General features: G+C 41.8%; 1 protein-coding gene across 2 annotated transcripts in view; it reads right to left on the bottom strand.

Moving 5' to 3' along the window:
• Positions 1-751: 751 nt before the first annotated feature.
• Positions 752-17328, bottom strand: part of hip1 (huntingtin interacting protein 1) — a 42900-nt gene continuing 26323 nt past the window's right edge. For both annotated transcript variants that reach the window (XM_020095115.2, XM_020095116.2), the window contains exons 11-31: positions 15966-16109; positions 15205-15302; positions 14773-14845; positions 14461-14644; positions 13798-13886; positions 13254-13370; positions 12861-12962; positions 10693-10887; positions 10401-10548; positions 10152-10238; positions 9542-9649; positions 8383-8519; positions 8148-8258; positions 7911-7969; positions 6362-6455; positions 5532-5632; positions 5305-5410; positions 4953-5076; positions 4711-4772; positions 4310-4427; positions 752-4214 (exon numbers count right to left, since the gene is read on the bottom strand). In XM_020095115.2, coding sequence (XP_019950674.2) covers positions 4204-4214; positions 4310-4427; positions 4711-4772; positions 4953-5076; positions 5305-5410; positions 5532-5632; positions 6362-6455; positions 7911-7969; positions 8148-8258; positions 8383-8519; positions 9542-9649; positions 10152-10238; positions 10401-10548; positions 10693-10887; positions 12861-12962; positions 13254-13370; positions 13798-13886; positions 14461-14644; positions 14773-14845; positions 15205-15302; positions 15966-16109 — 2268 coding nt within the window. In that variant the 3' untranslated portion in view covers positions 752-4203. The remainder of the gene's footprint in view (positions 4215-4309; positions 4428-4710; positions 4773-4952; positions 5077-5304; positions 5411-5531; positions 5633-6361; positions 6456-7910; positions 7970-8147; positions 8259-8382; positions 8520-9541; positions 9650-10151; positions 10239-10400; positions 10549-10692; positions 10888-12860; positions 12963-13253; positions 13371-13797; positions 13887-14460; positions 14645-14772; positions 14846-15204; positions 15303-15965; positions 16110-17328) is intronic.

Raw genomic sequence — 17328 nt, 5'->3', positions numbered from 1 at the left:
GAAATAGTAGAATTACGATCCAGTGATTGTATGCCTCTGCCAACTAGTGAGTGTTGAGGTCATTGTGACCTTTGACCTCTGAAACATCAATTCATCTTTGAGTCCAAGAGAAAACTAATCCTGCATCCTGCTATTTACATTGTTACAGCTTCATTTGTAAAATCTATTTTGAATATAATCTGGATATCATTTCAATTTCCCCGAATTAGGACTTCTTGTAATTTGTATGTGTATGGGTGTAGATGTTACTGTATATGTTCAAAAAGACAACAAAAACAGTTTCAAAAATGTTTTAAAGACATTTTCTGAAGGCATCAGGTTCGAGAGGCCAAAAACACATTTTGTGAGGCCACAGTGACCTTTGACCACCGAAATCAAATCACTTAATCTGTGAGTCCAAGTGAACATTTGTGCCAAATTTGAAAGGATTCTTTCAAGGTTCTCCTAAGATTTCGCGTTCACAAGGCAACAAAATGGTTTTTTTGTGAGGTGACAGAGACCTTGACTTCTGACCAACTCTGAAAAAATGTTCTCAAGGCGTTCTTGTCCTGAGACAATAACCCAACAACATAATGTCTGGGTCTGTCGCCAGCGCCGGAGCATAAAAATATAGAGGAACAAAACAGGAAAGAGGCTGTTAACAGCTGTTATGTCACAATCTGAAAAGGACGTTTAATCGTCTCACCGATCAAATGTTTCACAATCGCATGAACGCAGCTGACATGGAGCAGAAAATAACAACAGTCCCACATTTGTCCGTATTAACAAGTTGAAATATTTATTTTCAAAAACTGAAAAAATAAAAACAAACCCACCAACAAAGTTTTAGTATATCATACAAAGACATATTCCACTGTTGCTATGTGAGTATTTGTTTCTCTTTGACTACAGTGTGAGGCAGTTTGAAAGGCTGGCTGAGCTGGTAGGACTACAGACACAGACCCGAGAGAAGAGAGGGGACACAGACAGAGAGAGGGAGGTTAATAAAGAATATCTGGGCAAAAGAAATACAACTAAGAATCACTCAAGGTGCATTCATCTTCCAAGACACTTGTAATACCATCAAAAGTGGATGAATCCTTCTTCTGTGGTGTTTTAATTTGTTTTATATTCCAAATGTCTCTAATGAGGTTAGCTACTGTTTCACTCGTGTGTTGGAGAAATGACAGAACACAGCTAAAATCATTATTAAACATACAAAGACCTGGAGCCAACAGTACTGCAAACAATACTTACGTTTGTTGAACCAGGTTGGTGCAGCAGATGGAGGGTGTCACATGGGAAAAATAATTCAAATAGTCTAATTATGATAATTAGAGCCCGACTGATTTATCGGTTGGTCGATAAATTGATATTGACGTTTGTGTTTGGCGATATCAAAACGTATATTTTACAGAATAAATAATGCAGTAGAGATGTTTATATTGAAAAAATAATCATTTTCACAAGTTTTGTATGTGTGCTTTTTATTTATGGTTATTTATAACAAAGTTCAGGGTTAAACTGTAAAATAGAAAAAAGACTCTTTGTCATGAGGGTTTGATAGCAACATCTTAAGAATCAACTTTTTAAAGACATATTGAAACCCATATATTCTTGAAACCATTATATCAATAGGAATAAATTGGAATATAACATTATATATGGAAATATAAAATTTCTACTCAATAATATGAGTATTGACATAGGCCCCCAAAAATCTGTATCAGTCGAGCTCTAATAATGAGAATTTTGGGATTCAACCATCTTTGTTAACAAGCTGTTTAAACCCTTTCTTTTGTGTTTTTAAGTATTATTTGCAGATACTCTTCCACCAGTGTCTGTAAAATACCCAGTGTCACAACTTTTTAGAGCTACACAGCTAAAGCGGAGCTTCAGAGCTACGTATGTTAAGACACAGAGAAAGAGAAAGAGTCCAAGAGAATCAGTATCTAACAGAAAGATAGAAATAAGGTGTCGGGTTCAAAAAGGATGCCTGCTCATCTCGTGGTTTTTTTTGTTTTGTTTTTTTACACAAAGGCATGATCAGTCTTCTCACAGTCCACTGGAAACAGGCTGAAAGTCAGTTCATCAGTCTCAGTAGGAAATTCAGTTAAATAAAAACCTGGTACGGAAGAAGTAAAGACTTATATTAGTTATGTGTGGCGTTGCTGGGCACCATCGTGTATTCAATTAAACTGAATCTTTAGTTGGAGAGATGCCGTGAAAAGAAATCAAACGATTATTTCCAACAGTTAAAGGCTTGTAGTTTATATACACAGCTACTTGGTCTTGAGGAAGTTCAAACACTGCAGTCTGTGCACTGCATTCTTCAGGGTCCACTGTGGCGCTGCCAACGCAGGCCGTCAGTGAAGGATTTATAAAACTGCAGCCAACCGTCAGTCCGCAGGATTTATGAAGAGGCAGGTCGATCTTTAACGTTTCATTAATAAAGGCTTGTGCAGCTGGGTGGCCTCAAATTCATAAAAGTCTCACATTCAACTTTGATTTGAAACAGTCAAACTTTAAAGGATTTACATTTGCTCCTTCCTGAAGATTTATCTGATTGAGCGGACACTCTCCTGCAGAACCCTAAAAGGATTATCATCCTCACCGGGAGCACGGCCATCCTGCTGGCGGGGTCCTTACGTCTCAAAGAGGAGCAGATACTCGCCATCTGTCAGGAGACGACGCTGTTCGCAGTTCATTAAAAGTGACTGGATCCCAGCTCCACCTCCAGAGCAGCTGCTGCTGCTATGACAGGTTCGTCGTGGCTTTGCTTGACTAAAAATACGCACCGAGAACAGATCTCCAATTTAATTTGACATCTTCTGCCAGACTTGAAGAAATAAAAACTTTATAAGTGTTGTGGCTTTTTTTCTACATAAAAAAACAGGGTTTCCTCCCACTACTCTCCTTAACGAAGCTGCTTTCAGACATGCACTAATCTCCAGAGGGGCTGTATTTGAGAATGCAAACGTCTGAGTGAGAGGAACTTGACATTCAGTGTAAATCTCGAGACAATGATCGAATGAGCCCACCCACACCGCAGGAGATCCTCCAGAGGATTTGTGACGTTTCTAACACGTGACAGATGCAAAAATGGAAAAAGGGAATACAAATATGTCCGGATGACAGGGGTGCCCTGCACTCCGCAACAACATTTTGATCACTCTTGAGATTTCTGAACGGAAAATCGTTCATGTGTGAAAGGCAAACTCCGGAGAAAATCCAGAACCAATGGTGCGGAAATTCTCTGTGGTCATGTCTGAAAACTGAGGAAAGAGGACATAACCCCAATTATTTGACCTCCCCATGATGCACCGCTGTTGCCTTTGACCTCTTGCGATGTAGCATGAGGTAGTTGGCAGTCTGAAAAGGTCACAGAGAGAAGACTGTTACGTGTGTGCTACTTTTCCCTGTTCTTGTTTTAAAGAGTTTCCGGGTAAGCGTCTGTTAAAATATGAAGAAACAAACAAAATTAAAATAAAGGAGGGGTGCGTTCAGGTTAACAGTCACGGTCGTTACAATGGTGGTGAAAAGGCAGAAAGTCCGGTGAACCTGCTCGTGAAGTGGTACGGACTTAACAAGGTGATAACTCACAGTGAGACAAAAGAACGGGAAAGGAACGAGGGAGGAAGAGAACGTTGAAACCGCGCCGACAGAGGAAGAGCACCTCACGACGTGCACAACAGGAGAGCATACATAACATCTATGTTACACAGAGCTTGTGCAGTGCATCCCGGGTTGTCTTGAGTTGACGCCTTTGCTCGCATCGCCTCTGCTGCGACTCCTTGTTAATAAAAACCGGGGGAGGAAGGAGAAGAAATAAAAAGAAGACAATAAATACTCGGCCAAAGTGATCAACTCCATCACTGCTTGTCTCCGTCCTGGGCGAGAGGAGGGGGGAACATGAGGCTGTGAAGTCAGGCTGCACTGTAAGCTTTTCACCCCCCCAACCCCCTGACGTACATTTCATCCAACGTCCCTCCTCTGCTGAGCCCTTGGTGCTGTCCTTTGATGGAAGCTTCCGGACATGGGTGGAGAAGCAGGTTTTTTTTAGAAAAGAAGCACCTTTTCATTTGGCTTAGAGAACAAACAAACAGAAAAGAGAAGGAAACAAGGGAGAAAGAGACAGAGAAGAGTGTGTATAAATAGAAAGAGGCAGACAGAAGGCGGTCTGATGGTCGAGGAAGGGGACGAGGGAGCGGGATGTGACTGGTCTCAACCCGTGCCTGTGGAAAAGAAAACAGGTTTGAGTCTTTTTTTAAATGTTCTACTACAATGTGTTTTTTTTACTAAGGTGTATTCATAGCACAGTTGTCCTCACCCTCCCCGCCCTCGCCCCAGCCCTCCGCTACACCGGCCAGCTCGTAATGCTTCTTCCTCAGTTCACCGAGACGCTCTCGCTCTTTCTGCAGACGAGTCTCCAGCTCCAGGACCAAGACCTGAGGAAATAGGAAGAGGACAATCACACACACTCTTCACAATGAACCTTTAGATTGTAAAGTGGAAACTTAATTCTTTTTAAATGAGCCAAAATCACATTTTATTTTCAAATCTGTACAAATAAGATTTTCTAGTGTTACGGCCCAAAGCAGAGTTGAGTTACTTTGCTTTGCTACTGGATTTAGAACAAATTTTATAAAACTCACAGTTCAGCTCCGTGGCTCATTAAGATGTATATTATTTTAAGATATAGGATGTTTCAGTGTCAGTCCTGCTGTTTACCTGTGCATCCATCTCCTGTCGCTTGATCTGTGTGAGAGTCATGCTGGAGAAATCCATAGTGTCTGGAAACACAAACCACAGAAGAGAACTTTTATATGGAGCCAAATAAAATGTATAAGATTGATTTTATAGGTAAAACAGAGAAAGAGTAAAAAATATAACTGGACTTGTGCATTCTGATTAAATTAAGTTTAAACTATTGTAGAACATTAGAACTCTGGTTATGAGGTCGATTCTCTCACCTTTTTCTTCAATCTGAGACTTCCCAGACTTGGTGGAGGCCACGACGGCTGCGGTGGCCTGTGTGACGCCGCGGGACGCCTGCTGCAGACGCTGCAGGTTGGTGCTGTCTTTGTCTGCTTTCACCTGTAGAGAGGGAAAACAGAGAACAAGAGACATGACATCCACAGCATAGGAGTTCACTTTTTAGAGTTTACAAAATGCTGTCAAATCATTCAGTCATAGTTATTGTGTGTAAATCTTCAGTATACATTCACCCCCTATTATCTCACTTTGATTATGGATTAAAAAAGGACTATTGCCTGTTTTCTCCACTGGGAGGGTAAAATGTGCAGCAATACATTGTTTACTCACCTTGGAAGCAGCTACCAGCTGTGCAGTGCTGGCAGCTATTTCATGTGAACACACCATCAACTCCTCAAACTTCCCTTTACCCTGCACCACCAGATCAGCAGCATCCCTGCAACCACGCGACACATTCAATAAGTCAGACTGATCGATGCATCTTGAAATACAAGTTTCCACTAATGTTTCTACAGTGGATGTGAGTAAGAGATGCTCAGAGGACGACTGGTGCTTACACCATGACTGTGGCGCCCCATCCCACTGCTTTGGAGGCAGAGATCAGACCCTCAGTCCAGCGGGAATTCTTAGCATAAAATTCCTTCATGGAGGCTGCCCCCTGGTGGACAAAAGAGGAGACATTCAAATGCAACATGAAAACAGAGGTTGGATCTGATCGCTTAATTTGTCGATTATTATTATTTTAATGTTCAAATCACATAACAAATCTTGGTATAGGTCCCTGATTAGCAACAACACTGACTTTTGAGCATGGTTATTTTTGGTGATGCATCACATTTCAAAATGTTAACTAAACTATAAAACACTATAGATATTAACTTAAAATGTCACTTTCAATTTTCACTATTTTTTTAAAACCAGCATCAGTCCTGATCAAAAAAATAAAATATAAATAAAACAAAACTTAAAAATTACAAGTCTCTACAGAGAATCAGGCAGGTCTGTACATTTAACAGTAATCTTGTGATAAATACAGGATTTGTGGAGATACATTTGTTTTTGACCAAGTCTCAACTACATGCTTTTGAGGTCTGAGTCAGAAGTGTTGTATTGCACTGCATTATACTGTAAATACTGATATTGTATCAAGGTATTTTCTTCATGGCTGCATATTCAGTATTTTAATTTCAAATAAAGGAAACTGTATAGATCTCTTGGATCATGCAACATACAGCAGATACATACAACAGACTAGAAGTTATGCTCTCTACCTGTAAAGTTTGAAATGTGATAGAATCCCTGTTAAGTCAGATGTTACGCTGAAATCAGGCAGATGATTGAAAATCTGATGAGACAACTGTTAACAGTCACATAAAGTAGAACTCACCCTTCCGCTCTCCACGATGTCCCTTTGCAGGTGTTTGGAAGAAAGAACGAGCTCCTTGATCGCCTGCATCAGTTCTGTGCACGAGGCCAAGATCCTGCAGGGGGCGACAGAGCAGAGCACACGAGCACTGAATCTCTTCTGTAGCTGCTGCTGATGCTGATATCTCCATTTCATACGGGGACGCAGAACATCATCAAGGCTGTAGTGCTTTAATTAACTTGGACGCAACTCGTTCTCGAGGTTTGTAGCCCCCCCCCCCCCCCCAAAAAATAACAAAAACATGGAGCTGCTTCATTTGAAAAGAATGAGATCAAAAGTGATCAGCCTCCTCACTGTCAGTGACCTGAATACAGTACTGCAGGAGTTTAGTTTATTTAATAATTATCTCTCACAGCAATTATTGAGAAAACAACACTTTGCATTAATAACTAGATCAGAGGCAGAGATGAGAAAGAGCAGTGCTGGTTAATTGGCTTAATACAACAAACACACACAGATGTAATGAATTATACACCAGTGTCTGTGTCTTTGTGGTTTGAAAATGAAAGGATGCAACACTAATGACGAGATGACATGCTCATTCACATTGGAATGAGGTACACAAAGCAGCTCAGAGTGAAATCTAAACCCTACAGAGTGATTCATGTAGGCCTGGATGGTTGAGTCCAGATTCATGTGCATGCAACAAATGACTCTAATGGTCAAGTTTGGCTCAAAGAAACAAGTTTCTGACCAATTATGTCATCAAGAGGTTTCTGGAGCTTGCCAACATGTTTTGTGGAGAAGGTTTTATTATCAGACATAAACTCAAAAGTGGCTCTGGACATTTTCTGGACTTTGCATTTCACATGTGAAGAACGCAGCAGGAGATTGTCTGAGTCAGACGCGTTCACAATGACAGGAAAAAGTCCAGAACTTTCAGATGAGATGATGACATTACATCACATCAGCTTCAGACGTCACAGTTTGCCTTTGTGGCTGAACTGATGAAATTCTTTGCACATCAGTGTGTGACCGTCTGCAAATGAACGGGTTTGAACAGAAAAGTGCGGCACTCTAATTCATTCAATGCATGCAGCTCTTTTTCTATCACGCACCATTAGTAACAGTTGAAATTGTGGACCTCTCCTTAAGACATACAGTGTTACCTAGATATCTCATCTGGTGGTGCCATGCACTCTCTCTGGTTTGGTGAGTACTGCACCTCCTACAGACTAGAAGCTTGTCTCTGAGAGCCTGTTGCACTTTTGCCTCTCTGCTCATATGTGACAAGTTTCAGGTACACGTGGCCTCTACTGTGTTCATGTAGACACAGACGAGACACAGACACAAAATGTTACACATTCATACACTGAATGCCGTCAGGGGCAAATTCATTGTCCTGCACAAGGACACTTCAGCATGCAGACTGGAGGAACCGGTCCAACCGATCCACAGCCGTCCTACTTCTGCATTAATACTGATATTTTCACAGGGAAGACAGTGGTGTGTGTTTTCCAACTTTTGAACTGGAAATGTTTCTGTTTGTCTCTGGGGATCTGCCTCTTACCTCTCGTTGACCTCCATCTTGATTCCTGTATCAACTGCTCGAGACTTGTTGAGCATTTCCTGTTGGAAAACACAGAGAGAAAAAAGCACTTTGAAGTCAAAGCGGTTTTGAAATGAAACAGGGGGCGATGTTTTCACACAGCACGCAGAGAACGACACGCTCACACACACAGCGAGTACATTGAAATACACATCTGCCATCAGATGACCAAATCTAAACACACACACACTTAAGCACCTCTATCCTGGCAGCAGCTGACTCCACAGCAGCGGAAGTGGCGGCCATTTCCTGCTCCACGAGATCTCCCAGCTCCCCCTGCTGCAGCTCCAAGCCCCGAGGACGCAGTTTCTGAAAACACCAGAGAGACTCGAGTTAAATATTACAGCAGAAGAGAAGGGCCTCTCGCTGGGATCCAAATTCTGAGGTTGAAACAGCGACAGCAACTTTATCATCTCGGCACCGGAGCACAAACCTCTGCGGTGGCCAGGATGGCCTCCAGAGCAGCCTTCAGTTTGCTGTTGTCTGCTGCAGCCAGGCTGTCGCGCTGCTTCATCTGTCCCAGCAGAGCCAGAGCCTCAGCGCCACACGCCTTCACACTCTCTGACAGGGCTGACAGAGACACAGACGAGGACAAGGAGGATGCATGTGTTACTGCGCTCTGTTATTATTCTGATATTATTTACACTCAGTTTCATATAAAATGACCATGTTGTGTCCTCTGTTAACTCGGGTGTGTAGCGGTGCTACTAGTGGCTGCAGCTGTAGTGTTAATTAAACTGATGTCCCCTCAGGCCAAGTGTCAACTACTAGCTGCTCACAGGAGGAAGAGAGGAACTAAAACTACCTCTGCAGCAGCTGAAGACCTGCGTCTCTAGATACATGACATCCAGCTGATTTGCATCAAACTGGACACAGGATTTTAAATTCTATATTAAAATGTTTTTTCACAGGTTGAACAGAAGGGGTTCATGCAAAACTCTCGACCCATTGACTTCCTGAGCTACACTACACACGCAGCTTCAGTCCGACCCAGTTTCAATTCTCTGTTTGTTATTTGTTGCAGTAATAAGAGAGCGTTGTTATATTTGGGCATGTTTAGTCTTCCAAAGGCTACTAACATCTCCCAAGAGATTAAATCCTGCAAACATTACTTCTGCTTGAAGTTAGCAAATGTTGGAACTGTGCATGTTTTGGCTGAACTTGGGCACTGAAGACATTTAAAGGCTGTTTCTTAGCACGATGCAAATGCTGCAGCAGGACATTCAGACTAACACAAGGTTTTACAACACTTGGCAAACAAGAAGATGATTTTCTTTTACTGCAAAGAATGTGTATTCCAGCAAATTATTGAATTTAGCTCATAATGCCAAACTTCATGAAGACACATGAGCCTGTCAGAACACGTACATGTCTGAGCAGACTGACTCGCCCAGTGATTCATATCAGGAGACTAAACTCTATTCATCTCCAGCTCCCTCTCTCTAACACACACACCCACACACACACACACCACACACACACACACACACACACACACACACACACACACACACACACACACACACACACACACACACACACACACACACACACACACACACACACACACACACCAAGATCCCAACACTTACCATCAGCTTGCTCCACTGGCACCATGTGGGAGGTGGCACTGCCTTGAACGATGGTGTCTCCCACCAGGTGGCCACACTGGGTCACCACTCGCAGCAGCTCTGACACATCTAGATATACATGAATACAAGTCAATAGAAAAGTGTTCCACTTTCTCTCATCATAGCTTCTTTGGTGCAAACATAGAATTTACATGAAGATTGACGTCTGCTCTTCCTCTCACAGTCTAGAAATGAAGCCCAAACATCTCGGATTAGAACGCTGCCATTTTGTCACGGTAGCAATGCACATGCTCCACCAACCACAGGTCAGTCTCAGGTGTCAATCGTGATATCTCACTATGATTTAATAGCATCAACGTAACGCATCCAGCCACCAGGAGGCGACTGGGACGCTTTGGTTTCAGTTTTGGGGAGTGGTCATCTTTGTGTTCAGTCTATACCTGATCAGGACAGTTTGCATCATTATGTTTATAAATGGGTTTGGTGACATCATGATCTTTGGTTTTATAGCAAAATAAACTAAATAAAGGCTCAAAGGCAAATAAAAAGCGAATTATGAGCTATTCTAAATGTTTAATAAAATATGTGTCCCTGAAAAAGCTAAACTCACCTGTGTTGTCTGCTGTGAAGGCCCCGCTGGCAGAATGGAGTCGATCCATGCACTCTAAAGAGGCCTGACATCTGGATGCTAGATAATCTGCACAGAGAAACACAAACAGACAGGATGCATTACAACACGAGCTAAGAGATAAACATGAAAGCATGCACACAGACCTTTCTACACACACTGCTAATTAGTGTTCCTTTAATGACTATGAGCTCCATGGATCTCTGTTGTTGTAGAATTAAAGCTCCTGACCTGCAGAGCTGGTGCAGCTGATGTGTGCCGGGTCTTGAATCTGAGCCAGCGAGTCCTGGATGATTTTCTCCGCCTCCTCCACAGCTCCCTGCAGACTTGACCAGCGAGCTGCGACCAGCTGACTCTCCAGCGCCTGCTCCCGGCTCTCCTGTGGATGCAAACACATTTATTAAAAATGCTGGAGGGTCTGTGTGTAAAAGAACTATTAATTGGACACACTGGATCTTAGTGGTTCTGTCACTTCTATCTGTGTGATTGATTGCAGCTAGTTAAAAGAGTTCAAATTCTTCACCTTCTCATTTAGCTGATTCTGCAGGGCCTCCGCTGTCTTCACCCCGCTCTCCCTCTCTGTCGCCAGCGAACTCTGGACTCGCTCTAGCTCCTCTCCCTGGGCCACCAGCTCCACCTCCACCTTCGACAGGGACTGCACCAGCTCGGCCTTCTCCGACTGCAGGGTGGCCAGCTGCGTGCTGAGCGCCTCGCTCGACTGCACGGAGGACATAAAAGATGGAGGGATAAAGAAATGAGGAGCGTGACAAAGTTCGGATGGTGTCGGAAGACAATGAACAGACAGCAGGACATGGTTAAGATAATATGCTGCTGTCAGGACATGTCAGGAAGTGGTTTTGCTGCGAGTGCTCTGACCTCACAATAGAAAACATTTTATCTGCAGGCAGTGATTACAACAACATTGTCTCCATTTCAATTTGCGGAGAGTCTCCAGAGACGGTTGGGTTTACAATCAAAGGAACTCTGGGAAGTTGTGGTTACACAGCTCGGCTGTAATGTAGCAATCGTTCATTACGACAAAGAAAGAGGTTGCATCACATCCTGTGCACTCTGGGATTGTGAAATGAAATATTTAGACTGTTTATGATCATTGTGTTGTCAGAAGAGGTCATGAGGTGTGTGCATGAAGAACAGGTGAGAGACTTACAGTCTGGACGCCAGCAGATCCCACACAGACGGAGGGAGAGAAGTCAAGAGATAAAACGAGAAACGAGAATTGTTCAGAAAAGCAATTTTTTTTTAATGATAAGAGCTGGTGAGAGCTGGACGCTGGAGACAGGAGCGATAGAACGTGGGCTGGTGTGTGAGAAAAATGAGCTATTGAGATTCAATGAGATGGAGGAGGACAGGAAAAGTCGATGAGAAGCACATATGAAAGTAGGACGACAGTAGCGGGAGGCTGAGTGAGAGAGAGGGAGGTGTGCACAGAGAGAAGAAATGAGGGGCAGAGGCAGTCACAATCACAGACTGAATTGAAGATGGAGACATGACAGCTCCCAAAACGTGACACCAAAGTGCCTGGATCGCCCCCTGGTGACTGGCTGCAGTATAGGTCATACATCATGCATCCTCCATGTTAATGGATGGTACATTGACCAAACTAAGGCTACATCCACACTACTATGTTTCAAAAATTCATCACTATTCAATAATGACGCAATGATGATCACCTGCATTCGCTTCCTGATTGGTTCTTTTCAGACACAACTCGACCACCAGCGATGACATCGTAAACACTTACTGTCCCTGATCTTATTCTTCACCATTGTTGTTCCTTGTTTGTAATATTTTCTATAACTAAACATCAACGTGATACTCTTTTTATACAGTCTATGTTCACAATCAATCAGTGACTGTGGGCGAGAAATTCACTCATTCACACCCATGTAAACAGTGCTAATATATGCAGCACTTTTCCCCCTCACCATTCATACAGTCATGGGCAGTTTGGGCTTCAGTATCTACTCTCATGTCAAAGAAGTTATAAAAAACGATCCTGAAAACAGATCCCAGGTACGACTGATTCATGTGGTGACTAATGCTTCAAAATGAGAACATCAATTAGGAAACGAGTGCCAGCCTGTTGGATTTTATTCAGACTGTAATCCATTAGGATTATCCAGGTCTGTGCCTAAGGTACAGCATTTCATTTCAGTTTGTTTTCAGTGGGACAGGATATTGAAAATTAGTTTGGTAACTTTTCAAAGGCTTTAGTTAGCAGATGTACGCTACATGTACACAAATATGTTTCCATATAAAACCATCTCTGTCCACACAAACATTTTGAGCTCTGTGTCAGTAATAAACTCTGCCCATTCTAACACTGACTGATATTAACTGATATCACATGACCACTCTGGACCAATCACTTACACTTGGCATGTGTGTGTCGGTGTAAACAGGAAGCAGTTGGTTACAGAAAATACTATAAACGATGAGGTAGTTACGTTGTGACTGATGACAAGTTATCGGTTTTGCCCGTCCATACTACATCGCACTTGAGGAGTTTATAAATTAAAATGGGTTGAGCAGCGTCTCCAAACTTTTAGGCTCTCATTGCAGAATAGTGGACAGCCGGCGTAAACGTACCAACAGTATGCCGATTTAAAAAGAAAACCTAGTAGTGTGGCTGAAGCCTTTCTTGAGTAAGAAATGTGAGAGGAGAGTGACCTGTTGCGAAGAGGCCATGGTGGTCTTCAGGGAGTCCAGCTCCGTGCGGCTGGACACCAGCTCCCTCTGGAGCTCCAGGAGCTGCTCCAGCTGGTTCTTCTCCTGAGCAAAGACATGTCCAGATCTCACTTCAGACAGATCACATCAGCTCAGGTTGAAAACACTGATTTAAAATATATCAGCACACATAATAAGAAAACTTTGAGGAATTGTCATTAGTCTGTGTTGATCGAGTCAATCTGTCAATCACACCTCTGTATACATGCACCCTACAATAACAAGGTTGGAGTCCTTCTCCACAGCTCTGTTCTGATCATTGTAATCATTTGGCTGCAGAAAGCTCAGGGATAAATTACTTTTAATGTTTGTCAGTGATAAGGACATGATCCTCACCTGTCTGTCTGCAGACTCCTGAGCTGCTTTCACCTTCTCCTGCATCTCTTTTCTCACCACCTCCACCTCATCCTGTGCCGTCTGAGCCACCGTCATCTGCCGGGTCACTTCTGCGTTCTACACACACACACACACACACACAAATAAAAAGGACACTAAGAAGAGAGCACTTAAAGGAGACATATGATGCTTTTTCACTTTTTCTTTTCTCTAGTGTTTTATTTATTATTCGTGCAAAGTTTAAAAGTTCCTGTTTCTCATCAGTAGTCCGGCTGATACCTCTGGACAACTTGTCATGTGTCATACTAATGCATTGTTACATTTGCATTATGCACGCCTCGTGGCTAAATTGACACGCCCCCTAACAAAGGCAGGTATGAAGTATTTCAGACAGAGGCTGAAAAGAGGAGCTGCAGTGATGTGTGAGGAAAGTGTTTTCTGAACATTAGAGCATGTAAACCTGAATATGAGCATATGTCTCCTTTACTCTAACTTGGGAGCTCAAGGTTTTAAGAATCAGGAGTAAGTCAGGTATCTTTCTCACCTTCCTCAACAGGTCTGCATGACTCTGAACCAGCTCTGTGTACTTCTCCTTCAGTTTGGTGTAGCGTTGCTCGTTGGCCTGAGCTTTTCCTGGTGAGACAGAGAGACAACACGATTATCTGCTGAGGAAGCATCATCATCATCATCATCGTCATCGTCATCATCATCAGACAGTGAATGACTTCAGCATGTGAGGAAATTGCAGATAAATCATCTTTGGTGGTTTGTTTTAGTTTTTTTTTTAAATATTAGATTTCTCAATTTTTTTATTCAACCTTTAAAGTGTTTTTAAACCCCTACCTTTCCTGGTCTCATTTTGATCAAATAATTTCTCTAATATTTGACTCTGTTTTTAAGTGTGTTCAGGCAGACGATGAAACACATATCTTTCCAAAGTGGGTTTTCCTCACTACAATAAGATTAGCAACCACGTTTGCCACAACTTTTTAATATCTTCAGTCAACACTTTTCAGCACCGTAGCAATTTCTTGCTCCATATATCCAAGAGAAAAAAGTTAGATGCGCTTGTTTGTCCAAAGACATTTAAATAACGTCCCTGCTCTGTATGAGCGTCCATTGTGAAACAAGCTCCTCTGTAATATAGCACTAGTTGGAGTTAGGATTTTGAGACAAAAGGCAAAGTGAAGAACAGGAAACTGCATACTCTCTATCTCCGTCAGGCTTCGCTGCTCCTTCTCCGTGTCCTCTCTGACCCTCCTCAGGTCGTCCAGCTCGGCCTTCAGGAACTCGCTCTCCCCCAGAGCCTGCAGCCTCAGATGGCTCTGCTCGGCCAGCTCCGCCTCCAGCTCGCTGACACGCCCCCTCAGCACCTGACACAACCGACCGCTCTGGAGATGGAAGGAAAAGAGAGTCAGAGGTGAAGATGGAGAAGAGATGATTCACTTCTGCAGACTCTGTGTGGTGTTTTGTGGTGCAGCAAGGTGTAAAAAGAAAAGATGGTTCTTCGATTCTTCACCTCCACTCTGAAAGACTCCAGCTCGTCTTTGAGGGCCTGGATCTCCCTCGTCAGCTGTTCAATCAAACGATCTCTGATGGACACAGACAACATATCTCTAATGGATCCAATACTTAAGTAGACAGCTGATTCGACAAACTGTATTATCAATGGTGACTCATCATCAGTTTTATGTTTGGCTCATATTCTTTACTAACTTTTACAGTTGATCAAATAAAAGATCCAAGATAATATATTCAATAGCATTTGGTTTTTTTTAACTGGTGTACTGAGTGACCTGAGTCTGATCACGAACAGGGCTTTCGTTTCTTAATAGTTTTTTTAATTATTTAGTTATAGTGCAACACTTTTATTGAGTTATTTTGCTTCTTGTAGATTCACATATCACCATGGCAGTTAAATAACCTTCAAATGATGTTGTAGAGAACTTACTTGTCGTCTTTGCGCATCCCGTTCTGACTGTTGAAGTTAAACGGGTCTATAGCCGCCGAGGTGCCAAACAAGTCGTCAAACTTTGTCTCCACGGCAGCCTGAAGGTTTAAAATAAGAATATCAAAGGAAAACATGAAAATATGTTTATAAAAATCACATTGGTACCATTTCATTGTTGGCTGAGCTTTAATTATGTAGCCTGGATAATTAGTCTGATTTACATTGTTCTTCACTGTAATTACGCAGTTTATTAACTTCTATAAAGCAGGACGAGTTTGGATTTGCAGCTAAAAACAACATTTAATATCCATAACAACAAAACTGCTCAGGCTCAGTCTGTGATCCAGGTGTTCTGCAGCTGGATTGTGGATTGAATTTGGATCTCATTATAACTTCATTATATCAAGTATCATAAGAAGACAAACATATTTGTTGTTTTTCCCTGAGTTCACTTCAAAATTCAGCTATTTGGAAGTCAATAAAATAAATATGATGACATGCCAGTACAAATACAAACCAGATGTTTAGAGTAGTTTTACCAATAATCTGAGAAATATGTGGTTTCATGTGAGAGTTAATCATTGAAGCAGGTTATTTCCTGCTTTATCTCATCCTCTTTCCCCGTTTGTGTCTAGAGATGATTTTTTCATTGAGGGAATTTCAGTTTTTCAGTTTTCAATTTTTGATGGTTGATCATAACAAGACGAGATGCACAGCGTTAAAGATGACACCACTCGGGGACACTCGTCTTATGTACTTACCGGCAGTGAGGGGACATCTGTGTCCACCAGATCGTCAGTCTCCACCATGTGCTCTGACTCGGGGGATGATGACTCAGCGGGGATAACGACCACGGGGCTGATGTGCTCCGACAGAGCTGACGCACGCAGGAAGTTGGGAGGGTTCTGCAAGGAGCAGAGAGTCTGATCAGTATTGTCAAATGTTTCACTTTATCCATTGTATCACAGAGTGGCTAGCAATATGCAAAAATGTGTGATCAGTGTGAACAACACAAAAAACTGTTGCATTTAATTTTTTGAATTAGATGTAAATTATGTCAATATATGCGGCCTATGTTTGACAGGGATTAAAACTGGAAATCAACAGTTTTGATTTTTGGGGGGTTGATGCTGACACTGATATTAGAATAGATTATAATATAAATGTATTGTCAAAGTAGAGAATTGTTTGCTTGTTGCTTGTCTATTGCTGAGCCAGAAAATCATAAAAAAATCATAAGAATCATTACAAACAAGGAATAATAACAGACACAGAGTCATAAAAACCAGCCAAGACTAACTCAGCATAAATCAACAGGCAGTTAGTTAAACAGGAAGGTACACAAGGTCAGTAAGTAAAACATTTCTGATATCGATATATCAGCCAATACATACACTTAAAAAGAATGGCAATGATTCCCTAGATGTCAGTATCTATACATGCATATTTTTTCTATAACGTTATTCTGTAAAATATGAGTTGTTATATCAGCAAACATAAATGTGTATAATGATTTGTTCTTCAAATGCTCAGTGTCCTCTTATACTTTGTTGTACAGTATTTATCCCCCCTGTACTTATTTCAAACTTGTTTTTTATACATAAAATGTAAAAAAAAAAAGTAAACAGCACATCTGAGAGAGATTATGTGTGTGCAGGAGGATGAGATGCTAAAAGGAAGATAAAAGCATTAAAAGCAAACTTGGCTGTTCTTTCGTTTATGAAGGTGCATACAAAGCACAAAACATGTGGAAAAAATTGTCATTTGAATATTAAGATCAGGATCAAGCAGCTCAATGATTTATAATTAATGTGTTTGTCATTGCTAAATCACTAAATGTTGGCAGTGGATATGAGTTACGCCCTCACATAAATGTGAGTAAGTTTAGCCCAGTGTGTGAGCAGTGTAATAAGTCTTTTTTCTCATTTTCATTTCTATCATACAAACACGGTGTATATTGTGACAGCACATCAGTAAAACAGAGGATGCATAAAAGATGAAGAGTTGGTATAAAAACAACAGACATATGTGAATAAGAGTAAAGGAAATCTGAGCTCCAATGAACAAAGATTATTAACAGCCCGAGTGTAAAAAGCTATCAGAGCATTCTGTTTAGAAATGATT

The sequence above is a fragment of the Paralichthys olivaceus genome, chromosome 11 (genome assembly GCF_024713975.1).
Source record: "Paralichthys olivaceus isolate ysfri-2021 chromosome 11, ASM2471397v2, whole genome shotgun sequence".
NCBI classification, from domain to species: domain Eukaryota; kingdom Metazoa; phylum Chordata; class Actinopteri; order Pleuronectiformes; family Paralichthyidae; genus Paralichthys; species Paralichthys olivaceus.
Note: the sequence above shows the minus strand (reverse complement) of the source record. Positions and strands in the feature narration are given on the sequence as shown.